Genomic DNA, 23,011 nt, shown 5'->3' with positions numbered 1-23,011 from the left:
GCTTGCACGGACGGACGGACGGACAGACAGACAGACATCCGGATTTCAACTCTACTCGTCACCCTGATCACTTTGGTATATATAACCCTATATCTGACTCTTAGTTTTAGGACTTACAAACAACCGTTATGTGAACAAAACTATAATACTCTCCTTAGCAACTTTGTTGCGAGAGTATAAAAATATATGCATTTATAAGCAACATACATACATATATGAGACACGTATGCATTAAATATGTAATACGCATGCACTCAAGAAATATGATAAACATATTTACTTAGGTTTGGGCAATTGATTACAAATTCACATGTGCACTTGAAAACAACCCAAACCATACAGCATAAATTATATGATAACACATACACCCATGTATTGCATTGTATAGTTGAAAACAACCCCATGTGGTGTGTAGTACAAACACATATATTTAATTAGATAACTAAAAACTCAAAAATAGTATATAAGGTTTACAAATTTAAAAATAAAATTAGAATGAAATATTTCTCACTTGAATAAGGTCTTTATTTCCCGAGCCCCCCCCACCAGTGGTAAGGATCTAAAAAATCTTATTTAAGTTTTAACGTTTGATCATACAAATCAACCAGTTTGATATTAAAAGTCAAACATTTGGTCCTTCGAGCCGGATAAGTAGCTCGAGCCAAAATTGTAAGACCTGTATGAATAAAATACAGGCAATATATGTAAAAGTCCTATTATATATGTATGTATACAGGCAATATAAAAGCCCTGTTATTTACACAGGCGAATTAGTAAAGAAATTGTAAGACGGGTCCATATTCCCGCATATTTACATATATGATCACATAAGCCGTTTTAGTACGAAACTAAACGCTGTGTAAATACTGTTATTAAAAAAAATATTCAGCGGCAAGGTCAACCAGGCGACCAAAACAATTACCTCAAACGATTTTTTTTAAGAATAAAAACAGTTTATTAAAAAAAAATTGTTAAAATGTCGAACACTGCGGACATGTTACAAAGGAAAGGCGTTCTACGCGTAGAAGGTATCACTTTTGAGAAGCTGCGCGTAGAAGATATTAGATTTGAGAAAATAAATCTAGATTATATATGGAGGAGAGCTGAAGATAATAGGAAGCAAATCCAGGAGCTCGAAAAGGAAATAATTTCCAAAGAGATGGCCATAAAGGCTGGAAGAAATAGCCCAACTCATAAAATGATAGACCTCATAGAGCAGGCAATTGAAAAAAGATCGGAAAGAATTCGATCTACAATTGCAGAGGCAAAAATAAATATAAATGCTGGAGACGAAACTGAAATCGAATTTTACGAAGACCGTCTCAAGAATTTATGGAGCAACATGGAAAGAAATATCCACGAATTGACACTCTATTACAAATTCATATTTTAATGGTGAGATAGAAGATCTATCTTGGGAGGTCACTTACATTTTGAAAAGATTAAAGAAAGAAAAAAGCAATTTAAAAAATAGAAAAGATGAGCTGCGCGTAGAAGATATACGTTTCGAAGAGCATTACGTTGATGACATATTAGAAGATATACGTTGAAAGAAGGTAAGCTTCGCGTAGAAGACGTTACCTTTGGCAAGCTGAGCGTGGAAGATATAATCTTCGAGAAACCTGGCGTAGATGACATATCGAAGGAACGCAAGCTGCGCGTAGAAGACATAACCTTCGAGAAAGATGAGATAAAAGATCTTACAGAAAGAGATATTGAAGTTGATGACACAACGGAAGAGCACGACCCAATGGTAGCTAATCATAAGTCAATAACTAAATGCGATCAAACAGCATGCATGCACCCTGGCTGAAACGAAGAAAACTAAAGAGGAGGTTAAAACAAGCACCTCCTTAATGAACGAAAATAAAATCAATGTAACAGTTAAATTTTTGGATAATGATTTTAAATAAGAGATTTTATCACCTACGGGAAGAGAAGACTTTAAGAGGCGTTTTATTCCCCGGGAGAGTCTTCACTTCGGAGGAAGTAGGAAGGCTGGTTGTCTTGTTACAGATGCATCCATGGATCTTGACCCGCCTGACGAAGCGCCAAATGAAGACATGACAATTAAAGTCGCTGACGATAGAGGTATGACAGCGAAAGATGCAGTACTGAATCCAAAAGCCAAGAAGAAGAAACGGATGAGATGTCTACCAACCAAACACTTACAACAATCACCGAAAGACGAAAGCAGTGAAGAGGAGAATACTAAAGTGCAAAAAACCGAAACGTCACATCAAAGGTATAGCGTCGTCCGATGTGAAAGAGGAAAAGTCGACAGGATATCTTTGTAACGAATTTGCAGAAATAGTTATAAGCAAACTATCATTAATTCAACACAGGAAGGCGCATAGTCATATAGATGACGAACATGACACGGCCACAAACTGTAGTTAATTTTTTCGCCCGGGAGAATGTTGAAAATTGAACATGTTCGTTGCTACCAAAGGACGGACAACAACATCACACTTTATAGCGCAAACAGCCAAAAACGTAGATCCGTGGGCCGTGTCAGCTAATACGACCTATCTTATGGGCGCGCAATGTAAGTGAACAGCGAAAAACGCTACACCCTCTCTCTTTGCCGTAAGATGCCGTAGGAATCCACGGCATTTGGATTTTTGCCGTAGAAACGTGTCAGCTGATTGCTCTCTCACAACGCAGGGTCGCCAATCTCGATATACTGTAGTAATTATAAAAGTTGTCTTCAATATGTTTGAAATTTTCTTAAAATAACTCAAAATCAGAGTCGAATGCTATTATTTATAAATATATATACTATTTTTTAATAGTTTGTTTTCAGTTTTGATATTTTATATTATAAAAAAATCTAATTGAAAACATAGATGTGTACAAAACTATATGTACATTCATAAATGCGTATTGAGCGATGGCAACATTGTTCAAATGAAAACAAACAAAGATGGCTGATGTCTGCGTTTTTACCACGGGTTCAACTTTTAATACATTTTGCTCGCTAATATGTATAATGAGGGAAATTTCCCCCCCTTGGAACCGCAAAACCTGAAAATTTCACTTGTTTGCTAGAAAAATATTCTCTACAATAAAAAAATGAAAATATAACAGTGACACTCTTCTCACCAAATACACTACGGAAATCACAACAAGATACTATCATAAATTGCATTATATGACCTGTCTAAACTTATTTAACCCTTTTCTGGGCGACTCACAGCGGAAGTACTAAATTCTGAATTAAGAAAGAGTCGAAGTCTTGAGTACAGTATGAGACATATATGCCCGCGGAGATATCGAATTAATGGGGCGTTCGATAGTCTCAAGCGGCATCGTGTCTATATGTTTTTCGTAGTTCGTGGTGTCACCTAGTGTCAGTTGACACCTAGCGTCAGTTGACACCACGAACCACAAAAAACATATAGACATAGGTTCGATATATCTGAGGGCATATATGTCTCATCGATATCGATGAATCTCCAGATCTGTCGGGAAAAGCTCAGGTAATACTTTCATCCTGCCAATTAATTACGTAGAAGTAGAATTTCCGAAAAAATATAATAATTGATGCCTATTGTCTGAACTATCGGATAGTGGTTGTTCCCAAGAAAATAAACAGAAATTTACAGAAGAATAATATTTCTCGTTACAGATTAGCGTTGTACTCAGATATGTCGAGTTTTCTTCTGGCGAAGCATGCATACGAGAAGACTTTGTATCTTTTTTGGATGCATTCGGTCAACTTTCGAAGAATACTCTCGCAGAGGGCACAGAATTAGAAGAAAGCGAGGATGAACATGGATTAATGGCTTACAGGGCTGCTGGAAAAAATGACCGAACCGATGAAGAATTGTTGAAGTGGATCTGCCATCGGGGGGATTGTTCTTGGAGACATGAAGAAAATGAATCTCCGAATGGATAAATGCGCTTTGATAGGGACTGATGGATGTGCGGTTATGCTGTCAAATATCGGAGCAGTCAACGAAATTCGGAAAGAAGCAAAAAATGCTGTCATGACTCCGTGTTTTTCGCACAAACTCAACATCAGTATTTCAAAGTCAGTGAAAGTACGATTAATCGAAAACGTTGCCAGTGCATTCGAGAAGTCGACAAATTCTTCAAGAACTCATTTCCTAAACGTGTGACTATATTAGCAAAGATACTTGGTGAAAAAATGGTCCAGTTGTGTGAAACACGGTGGGTAGAGAGGCACGATGCTGTCCTTCAATTTGTTGCGAAGTTACCGTTGATCATCGAAGCTCTGACAAAAATCAATGAGTGGAAGAACAGAGAATCAGCAGGCAAAGCAACAATTCTCATATCGGCTTTGTGCAAGTTCGAATTTATCGTCGGGCTTTTCTGTCTCAGCGACATTCTATCGCTCACCCATTCGCTCAGCGTAGTTCTTCAAAAGCAAGCAATTGATTTGACGAAGGCATCAAAAATGATTGGGACGTTGCTTGCCACGTTGGAAAAGAAGAGAGAAAAAGATGATGAAATGACGTGGTCGACAAACGAAACGCGAAAATTACGACGTGAAAACTTGCGAAGATTACTACAGGGTCTCTGTCTACATACCTCTGCTGGACACCATCAAAGAAGATTTGGAAGCTCGTTTTTCACTAGAAGTTTTGGATGGTTACCAATTGAGTGTGTTGCTCCCAGAAAAAGCAAGTCTTTTAAAAGAAAACGAAATCGGTGATCTAATCGGATGCTTGATAGAAAGATTCGGGAATCTTCTGCATGATTAAAAAAGCGTACAAAAATTGAAATTCAAAGGTGAATTAAGCTACTGCCAGCAGCAACAAAAAATTTAAGGCAGCGAAATTCCAACTTCTGCACTGGAAACATTAAGAAAATGTGATGTCGACATATTCCCAACAATCCACACCTATCTCCGAGTATTCTGTACTCGTAACATACGCGAGCTCTGAACGTTCTTAATCTTATCTTCGCCGCATCAAAACATGGCTTAGAACGACTATGCTTCAAGTAAGACTAGTTGGATTACGCATCATTATATCGAAATAACCGCCGAAGAAGTCATCGAAAGATTCGCAAAACTTGGCAGTCATCGTTTTGCGTTATGAAACACGCAATGTAAAAGGATTTTTCTGTTTGAATTTTTAATAAAATGAGCCACTATGTAATGCATGCATATGGTTGACTTTTCGATTATAACCACTTTGTTTACCTAAAAATTGGAATTGATAATTTTTGTTTCATAATTTGTACTGTATTGCTCTCGATAATAAGTTTGAAACCCAAATCGAAGAATAAATTCAATTTACCCCCGTTATAGCGTTATATTGGAAGAAGGCGTGGTTGTGAACCGATTTCACCCATATTTCGTACATGTCATCAGGGTGTTAAGAAAATATTATATACCGAATTTCATTGAAATCGGTGGAGTAGTTCCTGAGATATGGTTTTTGGTCCATAAGTGGGCGACGCCACACCCATTTTCAACTTTTAAAAAAAGCCTGGGGGCAGCTTCCTTCTGCCATTTCTTCCGTAAAATTCAGAGTTTCTGACGTTTTTTGTTAGTCGGTTAATGCACTTTTAGTGATTTTCAACATAACCTTTGTATGGGAGGTGGGCGTGGTTATTATCCGATTTCTTTCATTTTTGAACTGTATATGGAAATGGCTGAAGGAAACGACTCTGTAGAGTTTGGTTGTCATAGCTATAGTAGTTTCCGAGATATGTACAAAAAACTTAGTAGGGGGCGGGGCCACGCCCACTTTTCCAAAAAAGTTACGTCCAAATATGCCCCTCCCTAATGCGGTCATTTGTGCCAAATTTCACTCAATATCTTTATTTATGGCTTAGTTATGACACTTTATAGGTTTTCAGTTTTCGCCATTTTGTGGGCGTGGCAGTGGGCCGATTTTGCCCATCTTCCAACTTAACCTTCTTATGGAGCCAAGAAATACGTGTACCACATCATAATTATATCTCAATTTTTACTCAAGTTACAGCTTGCACGGACGGACAGACAGACATCCGGATTTCAACTCTACTCGTCACCCTGATCACTTTGGTATATATAACCCTATATCTGACTCTTTTAGTTTTAGTACTTACAAACAACCATTATGTGAACAAAACTATAATACTCTCCTTAGCAACTTTGTTGCGAGGGTATAAAAATACAGTGAAAGCTTTATTAAATGGACGCTCTATTAAGTGGACATCTCTATTATCCTTGCACATTGTTAATGTTTATTAAGTACAATCTGTTAAGCGGACAACTCTATTAACTGTAAAGAAAGGCTGGTAACCAGACATTGAGAAAGCAGCCTTAAATTCGTTATATTTTCCAATGAAATTTATTTGTATGAACATATTCAAAATTAACCTCAAGTATAATATCTTGGATTCTTATACCGACAAAAACGTTTTCGCCTTTATTCGTAAATAAATTTTTCACTGTATTATATAGTTTATTATATGAATAATAGTATAAAATGTATACCACAGCAACGCCTGTCCGGATCTCCTAGTGTATAATAAATGGTAATTTTTAGAAGCTACAGCTAAATAATTTCTGAAAATTTGTAAAAATAGAAAAAATAAAACTTATGTAAAATCATGTAACCGACGTGTAGTAAAAGAGGAGGTTGCTTTTTTCCCAAGGCTATAACAAAAATAACTTAACGGATAATGAAGGCATTAATTACTGACCTATCGATGACCAGTTCCTTAACTATTACCCGTATTTTAGGGTAGCAGGTTAAACTCCTACTTATCCAGAATCGACAATTACATCAAATATATGTCCAACGTGCAACGAGTTTCCGCATGGCACTAACCACCTCTTCGCATGCCCTGCTAATCCTACACATCTGACAAACATCCCCTTATGGCCCGACCCCGTCGAAATAACACGTTTTTTAGTCCTACCGTTGGATGACCTCAATGACAACTTATCTAATCCTTACCATCCTAACGGGGACTAGGTAACCCTTACAACAACAACAATTCCATTATTGTCTATTGTTGACTTTTGGCGGAAAATATCGGTCAATGAATGGGATAAACAATTGAAATTCAGAGAGAATCCTTTTCTGGCAATAGCATCTCTGTGTATCAAAAGTGGGTTGAACCGGGTCAATACTTCCTACATATACCTAACATAATAATTTTCGCACTTCCGGGTGACTTTATGCTGCATATATCGGCCAATATTTGAGTTTTTCTTCTTCTTTACTGGCGTAGACAACGCTTACACGATTATAGCATAGTTAACAAAGGCGCGCGTCGTTTCTTCTTTTCGCAATGAGACCCCAATTGGAGATTCCAAGCGAAGCCAGGTCCTTCCCCACCTGGTCTTTCCAACGGAGTGGAGGTTTTCCTCTTCCTCTGCTTCCCCCGGCGGGTATTGCGTTGAATACTTTCAGAGCTGGAGTGTTTTCGTCCATACGTACGACATGACCTAGCCAGCGCAGTCGCTGTCTTTTAATTCGCTGGACTATATCAATGTCGTCGTTCCATCGAATGCGGTATTCGCCGTGGCCAATCCGCGAAGGACCATATATCTTCCGCAGAACCTTTTTCCTGGAATTTCGTAACGTGGACTCAGCAGGACGGTGATAATTAGTGACTTATGGAGTTTAATTTTAGTTCGTTGAGAGAGAACTTTACTTCTCAATTGCATACTCAGTCCGTAGTAGCACCTGTTGGCAAGAGTTATCCTGCGTTGGATTTCGAGGCTGACATTGTTGTTGGTGTTAATACTGGTTTCAAAATAGACGAAATTATCTACGACTTCGATGTTATGATTACCAGCAGTGATGTGGGAGCCTAATCGTGAGTGCGACGACTGTTTCTTTGATGACAGGAGATACTTATTTCGTCTTACCTTCGTTCACGGCCAAACCCATCTGCTACGTTTCATTATCCAGTTTAGAGAAAGCAGAACTAACGGCGAGGGTGTTGAGGCCAATGATATCAATATCAACGGCATACGCCAGCAGCTGTACACTTTTATAGAAGATTGTACCTGCTCGAAGAAGTTCTTCGGACTCTTTTTGTGGATAAGCTTGGTGAGAGTTGGATCTATCAGAGATTATTGGTCTAAAAATTTGTTGTACAACTTTTCAATTCCGGGAAAAACAATGTCGCGAAATCGTTTTCAATTGTTGCTCAAGGTCATGCACTTCTCAGACAATAATTCCATTTTACCAGGCGATCAACTTGGTAAAATCAACCTCTATTCAGATGCATCAAATGCGATATCAAGGAGTTTACTAACCAGGAGAAAATTTAGTAATCGGTGAGACACTTGTTCCATGGAGGGGCAGACTAAATTTCCGACAATATATTCCCAACAAGCCTCATCCTTATGGTATAAAGCTTTTTAAACTTTGTTCCACTGAAGGATTTACCTAGTCAATAAAAATATATTCTGGCCAGTCATCAACTGGATTGAGAGAAATCGATTTGTCAAAACTATATGCGAAGATCTAAGCGCTAAATTGAAAGGAGAAGGTCGAACATTATATGTAGACAACTTTTACACCAGCTATGAACTGGCTCGCTCAATGCTAAATCTAGAGGCTAGAGAAGAAATGAATGGTATAGTTGTGTTGAAGTGGAAATACCAGCGCGATGTCAGAATGCTTTCTACGAAACATGCTCCAGTGATGGTATCCACTTCGAACGAACAAATTGATCCTGATGAGCCATCAACTAGACATCGATCGACATCTACAGGACGATCCAAGGAAAAACTGTTGGCTGAGATTGAATATAATAAAGAAAAATCGGGCATTGATCTATCCGACCAAATGGCGTCATATGCTAATACCCTTCGCAAAGGTTTTAAATGGTATAGAAAATTGGGAATTGAACTTTTACTTGGCCTTTCAATAGTAAATGCCTACATTGTTTATAAGGAAGCTATCCATAAGAACATAAAGATCCGTTCATTCCGCGAACATGTTGCTAATGGTCTACTAGATCTTTTATCTCCACAACCTATATCGCAACCCGGAAAACATGTAATCACAAAAAGAGTAGATGATAATAATAAAACGTTTCGACGTACTTGCGTTTTATGCCATGCAACATCAAAACAACAATCAAATCGAAACACAGCTAGAAATCATATCAAAAGGACAGCTATGTATTGCCCACAATGTCCCAACATACCCAACTTATGTATTGATTGTTTTCCAAAATATATGCACCTTAAAAACTAATATATACATACATACATATATCCGAATACTAATTTGAATAAAAAAATCAAACACAAAATGAGCCTCAGAGATTTTGTAATAAAACAAACAGAAATTATCATAGCGCTATGAAAATTTAACTAAATTTTTCTACAAATATCGGCCTACGCGGAAAACATAAAAACTTTCAAGTAATGCCTCAAGAACGCGTACGACAAGGTAGAGTACGAAACATCCTCTGTTTTCACTTTCGTGCGACGTGGCACCCCACGAAGTATTACGTGTCGAACAAAAACATGCGACATGGCACTTAATGTGTTAATGAAACACAGGGAACATTTTTTCGTATGTTGCAAGATAATAGTTAATAGATAAAATCGAGTCGATACTACCCTAACTCCCATATACTACATAGGCACGATTCCGGTTACTTTGGCGGTCGGGTAAAAAACACGAATTTCGGTTTAAATGGGGTATGGAGGATGGAGTTATGTGGAGAAGTTCACGCAAGTGAGGAAAGTTCTCTGATCGCCATTCACTTGGGAGTAGCCAGAAACGATTCTTTTACACATGGTTCAAGCAGCTTACTACTTCCGGTCTTTGACCAAGTATCCTCTGGGTAGCCTAAGAACATCCGTTCGAAGGCGAGCTAATGTGAGAAGGCGATACATCCCCTACATAGGGTTGTGCGCTGGGTTTGGGACCCGCCACGTAAAAATCCGTACCAATGACAAAGAAAACATAGGCTCGGATGAGAGACCCCCCTTTTGATGACGACCATGGCAAACGAAATAAGGACTACGATTTGAAGGCATGCACCTGGAATGTCCGGACCCTTAATTGGGAAGGTGCCGCTGCCCAGCTGGTTGATGTCCTCGCGAAAATAAAGGCTGACATCACCGCCGTCCAAGAAATGCGATGGACGGGACAAGGACAGAGACGAGTAGATCCTTGTGACATTTACTACAGTGGCCATATAAAGGAGCGCAAGTTTGGTGTTAGATTCGTGGTGGGAGAGAGACTCCGTCGCCGAGTACTATCATTCACTCCGGTGAATGAACGTCTAGCCACAATCTGCATCAAAGCGAGGTTCTTCAACATATCGCTGATTTGCGCCCACACCCCGACGGAAGAGAAGGACGATGTGACAAAGATGCTGCCCCCGCCACGATGTCAAAATCGTGCTTGGCGACTTTAACGCCAAGGTGGGCAAAGAAGGTATATTTGGCACTACGGTCGGTAAATTCAGCCTCCACGACGAAACATCCCCAAATGGGTTGAGGCTGATCGACTTTGCCGGGGCCCGAAATATGGTTATCTGTAGTACTAGATTCCAGCACAAAAAAAATTCATCAAGATACCTGGCTGTCTCCGGATCGAAAAACTACCAACCAGATCGATCATGTTGTGATAGGCGGAAGACACGTCTCCAGTGTTTTAGATGTGCGTGCACTCCGAGGTCCTAACATCGACTCGGACCACTATCTTGTTGCAGCCAAGATTCGCACCCGTCTCTGTGCAGCAAAAAACACACGCCAACAAACACAAGGAAGGTTCGACGTCGAGAAGCTGCAATCACAACAGACAGCCGAACGATTTTCTACTCGGCTTGCACTCCTGCTCTCTGAGAGCACTCGTCAACAACCCGGTATAAGGGAACTGTGGGACGGCATTTCAAATTCCTTACGTACAGCCGCAACCGAAACCATTGGTTTTCGGAAAGTGCAAAAGAACAGCTGGTACGACGAGGAGTGCCGTGTCGCAGCGGAGAGAAAACAGACTGCCTACCTCGCAACGTTACGATCGACCACAACACGTGCGGGATGGGATAGATACCGAGAGTTTAAAAGGGAAGCGAGACGCATTTGTAGACAGAAAAAAAAAGAGGCTGAAATGCGTGAGTACGAAGAGCTTGATAAGCTGGCCGACAGGGGTAATGCTCGAAAATTCTACGAAAACATGCGGCGGCTTACAGAAGGTTTCAAGACCGGAGCATACTCTTGTAGAACCCCCAAAGGTAATCTAGTGGCCGATTCCCCAATCGATGACGATGGAGCAGACGTTCCATTGCCCGACCAGGAAGAAGTTCGAATAGCAATCACCTGCCCTGCGGCAGGGACCGACGGATTGCCGGCCGAGCTATTCAAACACGGCGGAGAAGAACTGATAAGCAGCATGCATGAGCTTCTTTGTAAAATATGGTCGAACGAAAGCATGCCCAACGATTGGAATTTAAGTGTGCTATGCTCAATCCATAAAAAAGAGACCCCACAATCTGCGCCAACTACCGTGGGATTAGCCTCCTCAACATCGCATATAAGGTTCTATCGAGCGTATTGTGTGAAAGATTAAAGCCCACCGTCAACAAACTGATTGGACCTTATCAGTGTGGCTTCAGACCTGGAAAATCAACAAATCAACAACCGACCAGATATTCACCATGCGCCAAATCTTGGAAAAGACCCGTGAAAGGAGAATCGACACACACCACCTCTTCGTCGATTTCAAAGCTGCTTTGGACAGCACGAAAAGGAGCTGCCTCTATGCCGCGATGTCTGAATTTGGTATCCCCGCAAAACTAATACGGCTGTGTAAACTGACGTTGAACAACACGAAAAGCTCCGTCAGGATCGGGAAGGACCTCTCCGAGCCGTTCGAAACGAGGTTTCAGACAAGGCGACACCCTATCGTGCGACTTCTTCAACCTGCTTCTGGAGAAAATAGTTCAAGCTGCAGAACTAAACAGAGAAGGTACCATCTTCCATAAGAGTGTACAGCTGCTGGCGTATGCCGATGATATTGATATCATCGGCCTCAACACCCGCGCCGTTAGTTCTGCTTTCTCCAGGCTGGACAAGGAAGCACAGAAAATGGGTCTGGTAGTGAACGAGGGCAAAACGAAATATCTCCCGTCATCAAACAAACAGTCGTCGCACTCGCGACTTGGCTCTCACGTCACTGTTGACAGTCATAACTTTGAAGTTGTAGATAATTTCGTCTATTTAGGAACCAGCATTAACACCACTAATAATGTCAGCCTGGAAATCCAACGCAGGATTGCTCTTGCCAACAGGTGCTACTTCGGACTGAGTAGGCAATTGAAAAGTAAAGTCCTCTCTCGACGAACAAAAGCTAAACTCTATAAGTCGTTCATAATTCCCGTCCTGCTATATGGTGCAGAGGCTTGGGCGATGACAGCAACCGATGAGTCGACGTTACGAGTTTTCAAAAGAAAAATTCTGCGAAAGATTTATGGTCCTTTGCGCATTGGCCACGGCGAATATCGCATTCGATGGAACGATGAGCTGTACGAGATATACGACGACATTGACATAGCTAATTAAAAGACAGCCGCTACGCTGGCTAGGTCATGTTGTTCGGATGGATGAAAACACTCCAGCTCTGAAAGTATTCGACGCAGTACCCGCCGGGGGAAGCAGAGGAAGAGGAAGACCTCCATTCCGTTGTAAGGACCAAGTGGAGAAGGACCTGGCTTCGCTTGCAATATCCAATTGGCGCCACGTAGCGAAAAGAAGAAACGACTGGCGCGCTGTTGTTAACACGGCTATAATCGCGTAAGCGGTGTCTACGCCAATTAAGAAGAAGAAGAATGTATTGATAGGGGAGCTTCTCCAGAGGAGGAATATGCAAAAATTAATGTTGCTAACTCTTATATTTTTTAAAATACTCCCGATTAAAAATTCAAAGATTTGTATGAATTACACTTAGTATTTCACAATGTTTCACTAAATTTTTTCACATTTTTCACTTTGTATACTTACAACATTGGTCGAGCCAATACCCCAGCTTACTGATTTACTTTCGCGTTATACTCCTTTAACAATCTAAGTATTTGATGACGGAATATTATAATTTAATATTACTTAGTGGTTTATTAAATTTAAATAAGAAAATATCATATGCATGGAAAGATTTTTATACTCATTTTAATTTGAAATATAATTTATAGACGCTTGTTTTTATTAGAACTAAGATTGCTAAATAAAGAAAGAGAAATTATGTATAGCGAAATAGAGAAATTTCAGCGAATTGCTCATATTTGCTTATTATCATATGGCAGCGCTCCATTTCCTCATAATTGTTAGCACATAAATGATGTTCACTACGAGCGTAAAAAATTATTTTTAAAATATAAATTTCTTACCTCTGCGAATGGTAGGCACCTTGTCGCGGTTCAGGGGCTTAAACTGCAACACAGTACGGCATCTTCCAACCGTCATGGGTGATGCTGTAGAGCATCTCTCCTGGCGGTTGGCAGAAGCTGCATGTGTGTGGCGACCAAGAGCTACCACCTCCTAATCCAGGGTGTTATGCGACTCCCGTGCCCATTGGATGATTTGCAGCCAGGAGGTAAATTCGGCTGTATTCGAACGGAGCCTTCCCAACACCGGGCCGCCTTGGGAAGTAACGTCAAGGGGCTTTGGCGCGAAGGACCTTTGAGATTCCCCTTCTAAATAGTAGACCGGTAGGCCACTGTGTGCCACACTGTGGGCTGAACGGTTGTAAGAACCAGGTGAGCAACAACAACAACAAGAACGACAACAAAAGCATCAACAACAACAGCGAATAGCTGCAGCGGCACAAGTACCGCTAGCAAGAGCTGCCCAGGGGCTAGACGAAAGTTCAGTTTCCTGGACACTTTGTCGCCGGAAGAACGTGCGCTCTTTGAGGAGCACGCTCGCGACGACGACGATGTGCCCTCTGACAGCTATACTCAGCGCAGTGTGGCCACCGCGACCACTGCAAGTCGCGCGAACGCAGTCCCCACAACCCCCTCGAGCAGGATCGACTGCGAAGAGGAAGGTGGTTTCACGAAAGTGGAATCGAGGGGCGAACGAAAGAGAAGACAACGAGGGAACATTCCACGAACCCCGGAAGCAGGACGCCCAGGAGGTCCCGATGACCCACCCAGAGCGGGCATGAGCGGTGCCACTCTCAAGTGGTACCTAAGATTTCTGCAAGACGGCATGACACCGGAGACAGCTGAGAAGCGGGCTCTGAGTAGGAGCTGGGGTAGTAACCCTTCTTCCAATAATGCACGACGCGCAGATGCCAACGCATCGGCTGCAACAAGACGCAGGAATCGGAGGCGCCGCCGGGCAAACGCAGCCTCGTCAGAGGGACGGAGCAACGTAAGGCCGACAGATCAGGAGGCACCCAGTTGGTCAGAAAAGAGGAAAAGCGGTCAAATAACTCCTCAGGAGCCACCAAGGTCGAAGCGTATCAGGGCAGACAAACCACATGAAGCTAGTGGGAAACGCTCAAACCCCAACCCGCCGCCGGCGGAGGCCGCGAAAAGCATCCGGATGGCGGTGGTGCCCCGCAACTACCCGGCGGAGGCCCTGGAGTCTGAAGAACAGACGGCTCTGCAAGACGGCCTGGTAAATGCCCTATTCGTGGGCGATGAATACACCGGCTCCTTTAACGGTATTTACTTCAAGGGAGGTATGCTGCTGGTCGACTGTCAGTATGAGAAGTCGGCCACCAGGCTAACGGAAGTCGCGCCAAGGCTAGAGGGCTGGAAGGGTCCTCTCCTCTGTGCAAAGAGAGGCGAAAAAATACCACATGTGCACAGCATGACGGTATTCCTTCCGCGTAGTGCGGATAAGAACTACGACTTCGCGCTTGGGTTGGTAAAGAACCAAAACCTCGATTTAAGTACCTCAGCGTGGAAGGTCGAAACGAGCAAAGTTGAGGGGACAGGGTGGAACCTCAACATCACTGTAGATGACGAATCCTACAAAGATATAAAGCAGAAGGGATTCCGCCTGAACTTCCGCTTCAGCAAAGTGGTGATGAGCCCATGGAGGCCCAAGGCAACGCCAACGGCGAGCAAGGATGCTACGACGGGGATGACCGTAGTACCGACTCTACCCGCAGCCAGTTCAGCAGTGCAGGATGCGACTGCCGCTGTGGTTGCGGAAGAGCGACACGAGTCCCCTAACAACACCATCTCGGCTGAGCAGGCTGTAACCACTGCTGCCGATGAGAGTAGGAGTAATGAGCTCCTCAACGAGCAGGAAGGCACGCTGCCATCCACCCAAGAGCTTCTGGAAGGGATGGAAATGCAGGTTGATGAAAAAGGCGGGGACGAGGACCTGTCTCTCATCGAGCCGATACTGTGAACCTGCATCACGCATCGGCAGCCTCGGCTGTGAACGTGAAGAGGACACATCACACGGAATGGGGCAGCACGGACTGCAACGAGAGGGGTGAGCCACTTCTTGAATTTGTAATTAGCAATAATATGAGCATAGAAAATGTGGGCTGCGAACCCACATTCGTAACTAGTGTTCGTAGAGAGGTCCTGGACATTACCTTAAGTAATGACGAGATGATCTGATTGCTCTCGCAGTGGCGGGTATCAAAAGAGCCCTCAATGTCGGATAATAGGATCATTCGTTTTGCTCTAAGGGTGGAAGTCGAGGACCGACCTCCGACACGTATCCCTAGAAATACGAACTGGGATATTTTCAAAGAGACTTTGAGCAAAATTTTAAGCGGAGTGGGGCAGGCAGATGGTAGGTCCACTACAGCTGGACTGGAGAGCAGACTGAGTGCCATAAACCAGTCCGTAATGGACGCCTATCACTGTGCCTGTCCGCTAAGAGTGCTACCAATAAACAAATCTGTTCCTGGTGGTCTAGCAAACTCTCGGCTCTCAGACATAGGGTGCGAAGGCTTTTCAATAAAGCCAAGCGCACAGGCGACTGGGAGGAATACAAGCAGCACCTAACAACCTACAACAAGGAGATTAGGCTTGCAAAGACAAATAGTTTTAGAAAATTTTGTGACAACGTCTCCTCGACCCCCGAGGCAGCTCGGCTGCACAAGGCGTTATCGAGAGGTGAGACAGACATTGTACTATCCATAAAAAGACAGGACGGGACCTATACGACCAGCGCGGAAGAGAGGGCAGAAACACTCCTACAAGCACACTTTCCGGAAACGGTTCAGGCTCAGCTAACTCCAGCATCAGTAACACCTAAGCCGGATCGCTTGGACTGGCTGACTGCAAAGAATCTGTTCACTGTAGATTCAGTCAAGTGGGCACTGGCCTCCTTTTCGAGCTACAAGTCACCGGGAGTGGATGGCGTCTTCCCAGCCCTTTTGCAGCAAGGTATGGATATTCTCCTGCCACACTTGCTAGGGCTGATGAGAGACAGCTTGGCGTTGTCGTATATCCCAGAGCCATGGAGAATTGCAAAAATAGTCTTCATCCCCAAGGTAGTTAGGAGAGACTATTCGTTAGCCAAATCATTCCGGCCTATAAGTCTCACACCCCTCATGCTAAAGGGGATGGAGAAAGTAATAGATAACCACATCAGATCGGAAGCGCTGAAGACAGCAGGCGTACAGAGCGGGTAGATCCACTAACACTGCTCTGTACCAACTCACGTCAGAGTTGCAGGATTCGCTGAATAACGGCGAGGTAGCGATTTGCGCCTTCCTGGACATTGAGGGTGCTTTTGATAACGCGTCTCACACTAGCGTGATCAAGGCACTGGAGGGTAGAAATATAACAGCTCCTGTATGCAGATGGATAGGAGCCCTACTGAGCACTAGGATAGCGGAAACAACGGTGGGGGGAAACAAGATTCGTCATGGCACCACAAGGGGCTGCCCACAGGGTGGAATACTTTCCCCTCTGCTATGGAGCCTGGTAGCAGATGAGCTCCTTGAGCTGCTCACCAGCAATGGAATCCACTGTCAAGGGTACGCGGACGACATTGTCATAATGGCGCGAAGTAGATTTGAGAACACTCTCTGCGACATTGTTCAAAGGGGCTTAAACCTAGCGAAGGGATGGTGCAACACGGTAGGGCTAAACATCAACCCAGCAAAAACTGCCGTGATCCCTTTCACTAAGCGGAGATCACTTCCGGGCTTGAGTTCCCTAACAATTGGCGGCATGGAGGTGGAGTTGTCGAAGGAGGTCAAATTCCTTGGCCTCACCTTAGACTCATCCCTACGGTGGAGTAGGCATTTGGACTTAACGATGTCCAAAGCAACTAAAGCACTTATGGTATGCAGACGCCTGGCCGGTAGATCCTGGGGATGCAAGCCCGGTATCATGAGATGACTGTATACCATGATTGTAAGGCCTATCGTCACAGATGGAGCGGTTGCCTGGGCTGCCAAGGCAGCGCAGTCTTCGGTGGTCCGTAGACTATCAAAGCTGCAAAGGCTTGCCTGTGTCTGTGCTTCTGGGGCAATGCACACGTGCCCCAGGGGGGCACTGGAGGTCATTATGGATCTCACACCGCTTCATCAGGTGATAAAAAAGGTAGAAAAACATACCATGCTGCTAATGTCAGCAGAGGGCTACGGAAGAGGGAAGCTAATGTCCTTTTGAAAGATGGAGGCACTAGTGGAAAGCATACCGCTGGTCCTCCTCCCAAAGGACGGCATGACGAAAATGATTAATTTCAAAAGGAACTACAGAGATACTCTGGACAGCAAGACGGAGTGGAGCGATTCCACGCTGGAAATGCTGCTGGAAGGCAATACCATCCAGTGGTACACTGACGGCTCAAAAACACCGGAAGGTATTGGGGAAGGTATTGCGGGACCGCGTACTAAGCTGTCCATACCAATGGGATGCTTCCCAAGTATCTTTCAGGCTGAAGTTTTGCCATATGTCAGTGCGTAGAAATCAACCTCCGCCGCAACTATCGCAACCAGCGCATAGCCATTCTCAGCGATAGTCAAGCGGCACTAAAAGCGACCTCAGCATATGAGACCAAATCGCTTTTAGTAGAGGAATGTATACCTGGGAACCTGGTGCACCTAATTTGGGTTCCTGGGCATAAAGGAATAGAAGGAAATGAGAGGGCCGACGAACTGACCCGCTCTGCGGCAGCTTCCAAGATGATGGGACCAGAACCATGCATAGCGGTAGGGTCACATACCCTTAAGGAGCTGCTCAGCACGGAGGAGAGAACGGAGAAAACGGCATTGGAAGCAGGCAGAAAGTATGCGCCATGTCAAGCTGCTTCTAGGGGGGTACAGCCTCTCATTGGTTTAATATGTGACAAACACGTTCTTTTGACATCTTCATAATCTCAGCTATTTCCCCTAACTTTAATCCGGCGGTCGTCTAGTACAAATTGATGAACTTTAGCGATGTTATCGTTAGTGGTTACAGTTTTTGGACGCCCAGGACGTTCATCATCTTCCAAGCTCCTGCAACCACGTTTAAATTCAGCTGCCCAAAATTTTACGGTGGTAAAGGATGGTGCAGAGTCACCATACACAGAGTCCAACTCATCTTTGATTTGTGAAGGCGTATTGTCTTTCAAAAATAAAAATTTAATTACAGCTCGATATTCAATTTTTTTCCATTTTGGGGAAATCACCGAAATAGACTCACAAAAACGACTGTCAACAGATAATTGCGCAAGATAAATTTCTGAAATTTTGGCGAGTAGCTATTATAATATGCACAATTTGAAGTAGAAACTTTTGTCTCAGATGTGCCGCTAGCTTCACGTTGAGGTCGGTTATTTATCAGACAGCCCTCGTACATTAGCAGGGATCACATTACCTCAATAGCGCTCGGCAAACTCCTGGAACTATTCAGGCTGCTGCAACTTTGGGAAGTTATGTGATATAGGAGAGGGCACAATAAACCCTAGGTCGCGGTGCGTTACCTCGTTAATAATCTAATCTAATCTACTTATAAAACCTGCAAAAAGTGTAAATTGTGAATTTGTTTAAATGTGAATAAAAGTTTAATTAAATGAACTTGAAGTGACAAATGTGCATAAAGTGTGTTAAATGCGTTGAAATAGCTTGTTGAAATGTGCGAATTTTAGGAATTTTTGGACTTTAATGTCGAATATCTCGTAAACGTAGCGATTGCGGTACCAACCCTGTATATTTTTTAATCAGGAAGACTTCCTCTTTCCAACTAAGCTACCTTCAGATCGTGGCGCCGAAGAAATCGGAATTGTGCCACTACATATGATTTTCTTTTTTAACGAACCTTATGTCGAATATGTCGGTCAGTGTACGAGTTATATGTAAACATAAAATTACTTGGATTCCGATTCTCTGGTTGACATTTTACTCTTTAAGGTATTTCCTAGTGGTTGATTTCGCAAATTTCAAAAATATAAAAAGTTCGGCATCGCCTGAACTTAGCCCTTTATTCTTTCAATTATTTATTCTTTTAATTATTTATTCATATTCAATTTGATTTGTCATTTTATAATGAAGAGACTTTACTCCGGAACAACGTTTGCAAATAGTGCAAACTATTTATCAAAATAATTATAAGTAATTCGTGCAACCATGGATAGGTTTCGCACCATGTTTTCTCTAGTGAATAAGAGTATCGAAGAAGACTTGAAAAACTTTATCCGCCATCGCCGCAACAAATGAAGTTGTGTCCAACCTCTTTATCGAGCATTCTGCGGAAACATCTTAATTAGCGAGCTTACAACATTCAACTCATTTCCACTTCGAATTTATTAAAAAAAAAAGAGGCGGACATAAAATAGTGAAAGTGAAAAAAGGACACAATTCCGATTTCTTTGGCGCCGCGTCCTGATTAAAAAATATATAGCGTTATAGGTACCGCAAACACTTAGTTTACGAGATATTCGACCTTAAAGTTAAAAAATTCCCAAAATTCGAACATTTCAAAAAGCTATTTCACCACATTAAACACACTTTACTCACATTTTTCACTTCAAATTAATTAAATTAAACTATAAACTTTTAAATAAATCCACATTTTACACTTTTAGCAGGGTTTTTACCTAAGAAAGTTTTATTTTATTACATTTTACACTAGTAGTGAACATCATTTGTGTGCTAAAAATTACGACGAAATGGAGCGGTAGCATGTGATGATAAGTCAATTCGCTGAATTTCCTCTTTTTCGCAAAACTTCCGCTATCCATGCATTTTCTTTTTTAAATTTATTAAACAAATTTAGAGCGCGGCCGAAGACATCCTACGCAGAAAGGAGTACTACGCGAAAGTACTTCAGTCACCCCGATATGATATAAATTTTATATTATCATAGATTTTTACTTATGTGTGTTTATTATATATAAATCACATATTATACAAATACATACATATGTAGATGGAAAGAGTGCTCACAACTCAATTATAACTTGAAAAATGTTGGAAAGTATTTTTTATTACAGTTAATATAGAAACAAACAAAGAAAAATCGTTAAAAATCTTACATATTTGCTGTTTAAGATGTGGCAACGCATCTAACCTTTTCAACGATGAGTGTGCTAAGTGATTTTTAAATTAATCAATTTTGGTAAAATATAACAAAATAAAAGTAAAATGTGAACTTATTTCAATGTTTAGAGTGTATATTTATATGTACAGAATGAAAAACGTGAAAAAATTTAGTGAAACGTAAGAAATACCATGTGTTATTAGTGCAAATTTTTGAACTTTTAATGGTGAATATTTTAAAATATAATGGGTTGTCAAAAAAGTCTTGCGGTCTTCGACCACCTCTACACCAGAACGAAAATGTTGAAACCATCGTTGTGCGGTGGAAATGGAATATCGGGTCCATAAACTGCACAAATTTTATTGGCCGCTTGAGATGCATTTTTACCTTTATCGTAGTAGTACTGTAAAATATGCCGTATTTTCTCTTTATTTTGCTCCATGTTTGCGACGCTATAACTCACGAACGACTTAAAAGAAACGACAATCTATCAAACACTGTTAGCGCGTGAAATGAGCTTTCCAAAAAGGTATAGCATGACCCGATGCGACGAATAAAACTAGAACTACGCGCTTTCATCGCCAACTAGCGAAAATACCGCAAGACTTTTTTGTTATAAGTTATTTTTATATCATTTTTGGATATTCATCCTCTGGAGAAGCTCCCCTATCCGCACATACCCCATTTATACGGAAATTCAGGTTTTTTTAACCTTCCCCCAAAGTAATCGGAACCGTGCCGAAAAAATGTACAACGAATGTGGGATTGAAAGTAAACTTGATTGAAATTCACTTGGAATTGAAGTACAGATCCTGCCCGTTAATTGTATTTTAATTAGATGTTACTTTGTACCAATTATACGTTAGTGTATCACATAAAAACTTATTAACTTACCCAAATAACAGAAGTAAGCGTTTAAAGGAAATGATTCCAAGGCAAACCAATATGAAGTTAAATTAAAAACAGGCGCAGATGCAGATAACAATGCAATTAACGCAGTATATCTTAAAGCTGTTTGTCGACATAGTGCAGGATTAGTCACAGACATCATTCGATATCCAGCACGCGAATAATCGGGTCGGAGATTCCATGACAATGCATTAAAGTGAGGGAATTGCCAGGCAAAGAGTACTCCTGCTAGTACAAATGCTGATACATCGAGGTTTCCAGTACAACCAGACCATCCCATTAGTGGAGGAATAGCACCCACAAGCGATCCAATCCATGTATTCAAAATACTTATTCTTTTTAAAGGAGTGTATACAGATGTATATAAAAAAAGGTTCGAAGCTCCTAGAATAGCCGTTAACCCATTTACTCCAAAATATAGCAAACTCAACCCCGCCGTTGCTGATATAACCGCAAATTCAATTGAATGGAGAGATGTTACCTGTCCAGTTACTAAAACGCGATTTTTAGTTCTAGACATTTGTGAATCAAACGGTACTTCATGATATTGATTAATGGCATTCGCGGCAGCAGAAACCAAGCCCGTACCCAAAGAGCATGATAGAAAAGTGTAGAGCTCAAAAGGAGCCGGGGCCATTGCATATCCACTCATCGCCGTTATAACCACAAGAGCTAAAATATTATTTAAGATGTTTATTATTGCAGCTATTATTAAATATATGTATACTTACACGTCAAACGAAATTTCGACAATTTTTTAATATAACTCTTCATGTGTTTTAACTCGGTATTTGGGCTCGGCTGCCATAAGTTACCCTTAATATTATTTCCAATTACATTTTGTGTTAAACCTTTGATTTCATTGTTAGATTTTTGAGCAATGAATGGTGCTGTTGTAACAGGTACTATTACCACGTTTGGACACTTTCTTACAGAAGTAATACGATTTGATACGTGACACATGGGGATATATCTAGTAAACTTAATTATGGGTTAGTTTAACTGTCTCTCTTAGTAATACATATCATACCTTTAGAGCTTTTATATAACTCCCCGGATAGAATCTCCAAAGAAGAATCATATTTATGATAATTTATACACATTTAAAGTACCATATCGATTCTTTTCATTCAGTAACAAATCTTGATGTAATAATTCAGAGATGGAGATCGGAGATTCCTCTATCCGGTAATCGAGTTTGCTGTTTATAATAGCAATGAAAACTACAGATGAAATCGTTGGCAATAGTTATCTTAACAATTTATACAGTACCTTGTACACCACACACTATATTTAGATTATTATTATTATTATATTTATTTAGACCGTTCACCGTCGAACTGTCATCGTAACCGGTTTCTTTTCGCTCTGTGCTTATTGAGTTTGTTAAAACGGTATAACGGTTTGTTCTGCGTTTATATTACGCTCGTGCTTTGTTTGTGAATTAATTTTTTATCGTTTTATATCTTTTCAATCACTTAATTTCTTAATTTGTTAAACTAAAATTCGCGTTTACTATGGCCCCTGGGGCCACCAAATTAGGGGATAATAGGTTTTCCCTATTATCTCCAATAATGAAAAAGAAAAGAAAAAAACCAAATCCGATCCCGTTAGACAAATTTCCAGAATTACCAGTCTCAAACACGGATGATCCAAAATTTTTGGTCATGTCATCGCTGGACGACAACAAGCCACTTAATTCATTATC

At 41.5% G+C, this 23,011-nt stretch overlaps 1 protein-coding gene across 5 annotated transcripts in view; it reads right to left on the bottom strand.

The window, feature by feature from the left end:
• The window catches only part of LOC120781384 (protoheme IX farnesyltransferase, mitochondrial), a 54,263-nt gene extending 31,777 nt beyond the window's left edge, over window positions 1–22,486 (bottom strand). For 4 of the 5 annotated variants that reach the window (XM_040113591.1, XM_040113593.1, XM_040113592.1 and 1 more), the window contains exons 1-3: window positions 22,334–22,486; window positions 22,035–22,284; window positions 21,289–21,975 (exon numbers count right to left, since the gene is read on the bottom strand). In XM_040113591.1, the coding sequence (XP_039969525.1) occupies window positions 21,289–21,975; window positions 22,035–22,284; window positions 22,334–22,384 (988 nt within the window). In that variant the 5' untranslated portion in view covers window positions 22,385–22,486. The remainder of the gene's footprint in view (window positions 1–21,288; window positions 21,976–22,034; window positions 22,285–22,333) is intronic. The other variant, XM_040113590.1, reaches the window with a different exon arrangement.
• Between the last annotated feature and the right edge of the window lie 525 nt (window positions 22,487–23,011).

Source organism: Bactrocera tryoni, unplaced genomic scaffold, assembly GCF_016617805.1.
Source record: "Bactrocera tryoni isolate S06 unplaced genomic scaffold, CSIRO_BtryS06_freeze2 scaffold_7, whole genome shotgun sequence".
NCBI lineage: Eukaryota > Metazoa > Arthropoda > Insecta > Diptera > Tephritidae > Bactrocera > Bactrocera tryoni.
Note: the sequence above shows the minus strand (reverse complement) of the source record. Positions and strands in the feature narration are given on the sequence as shown.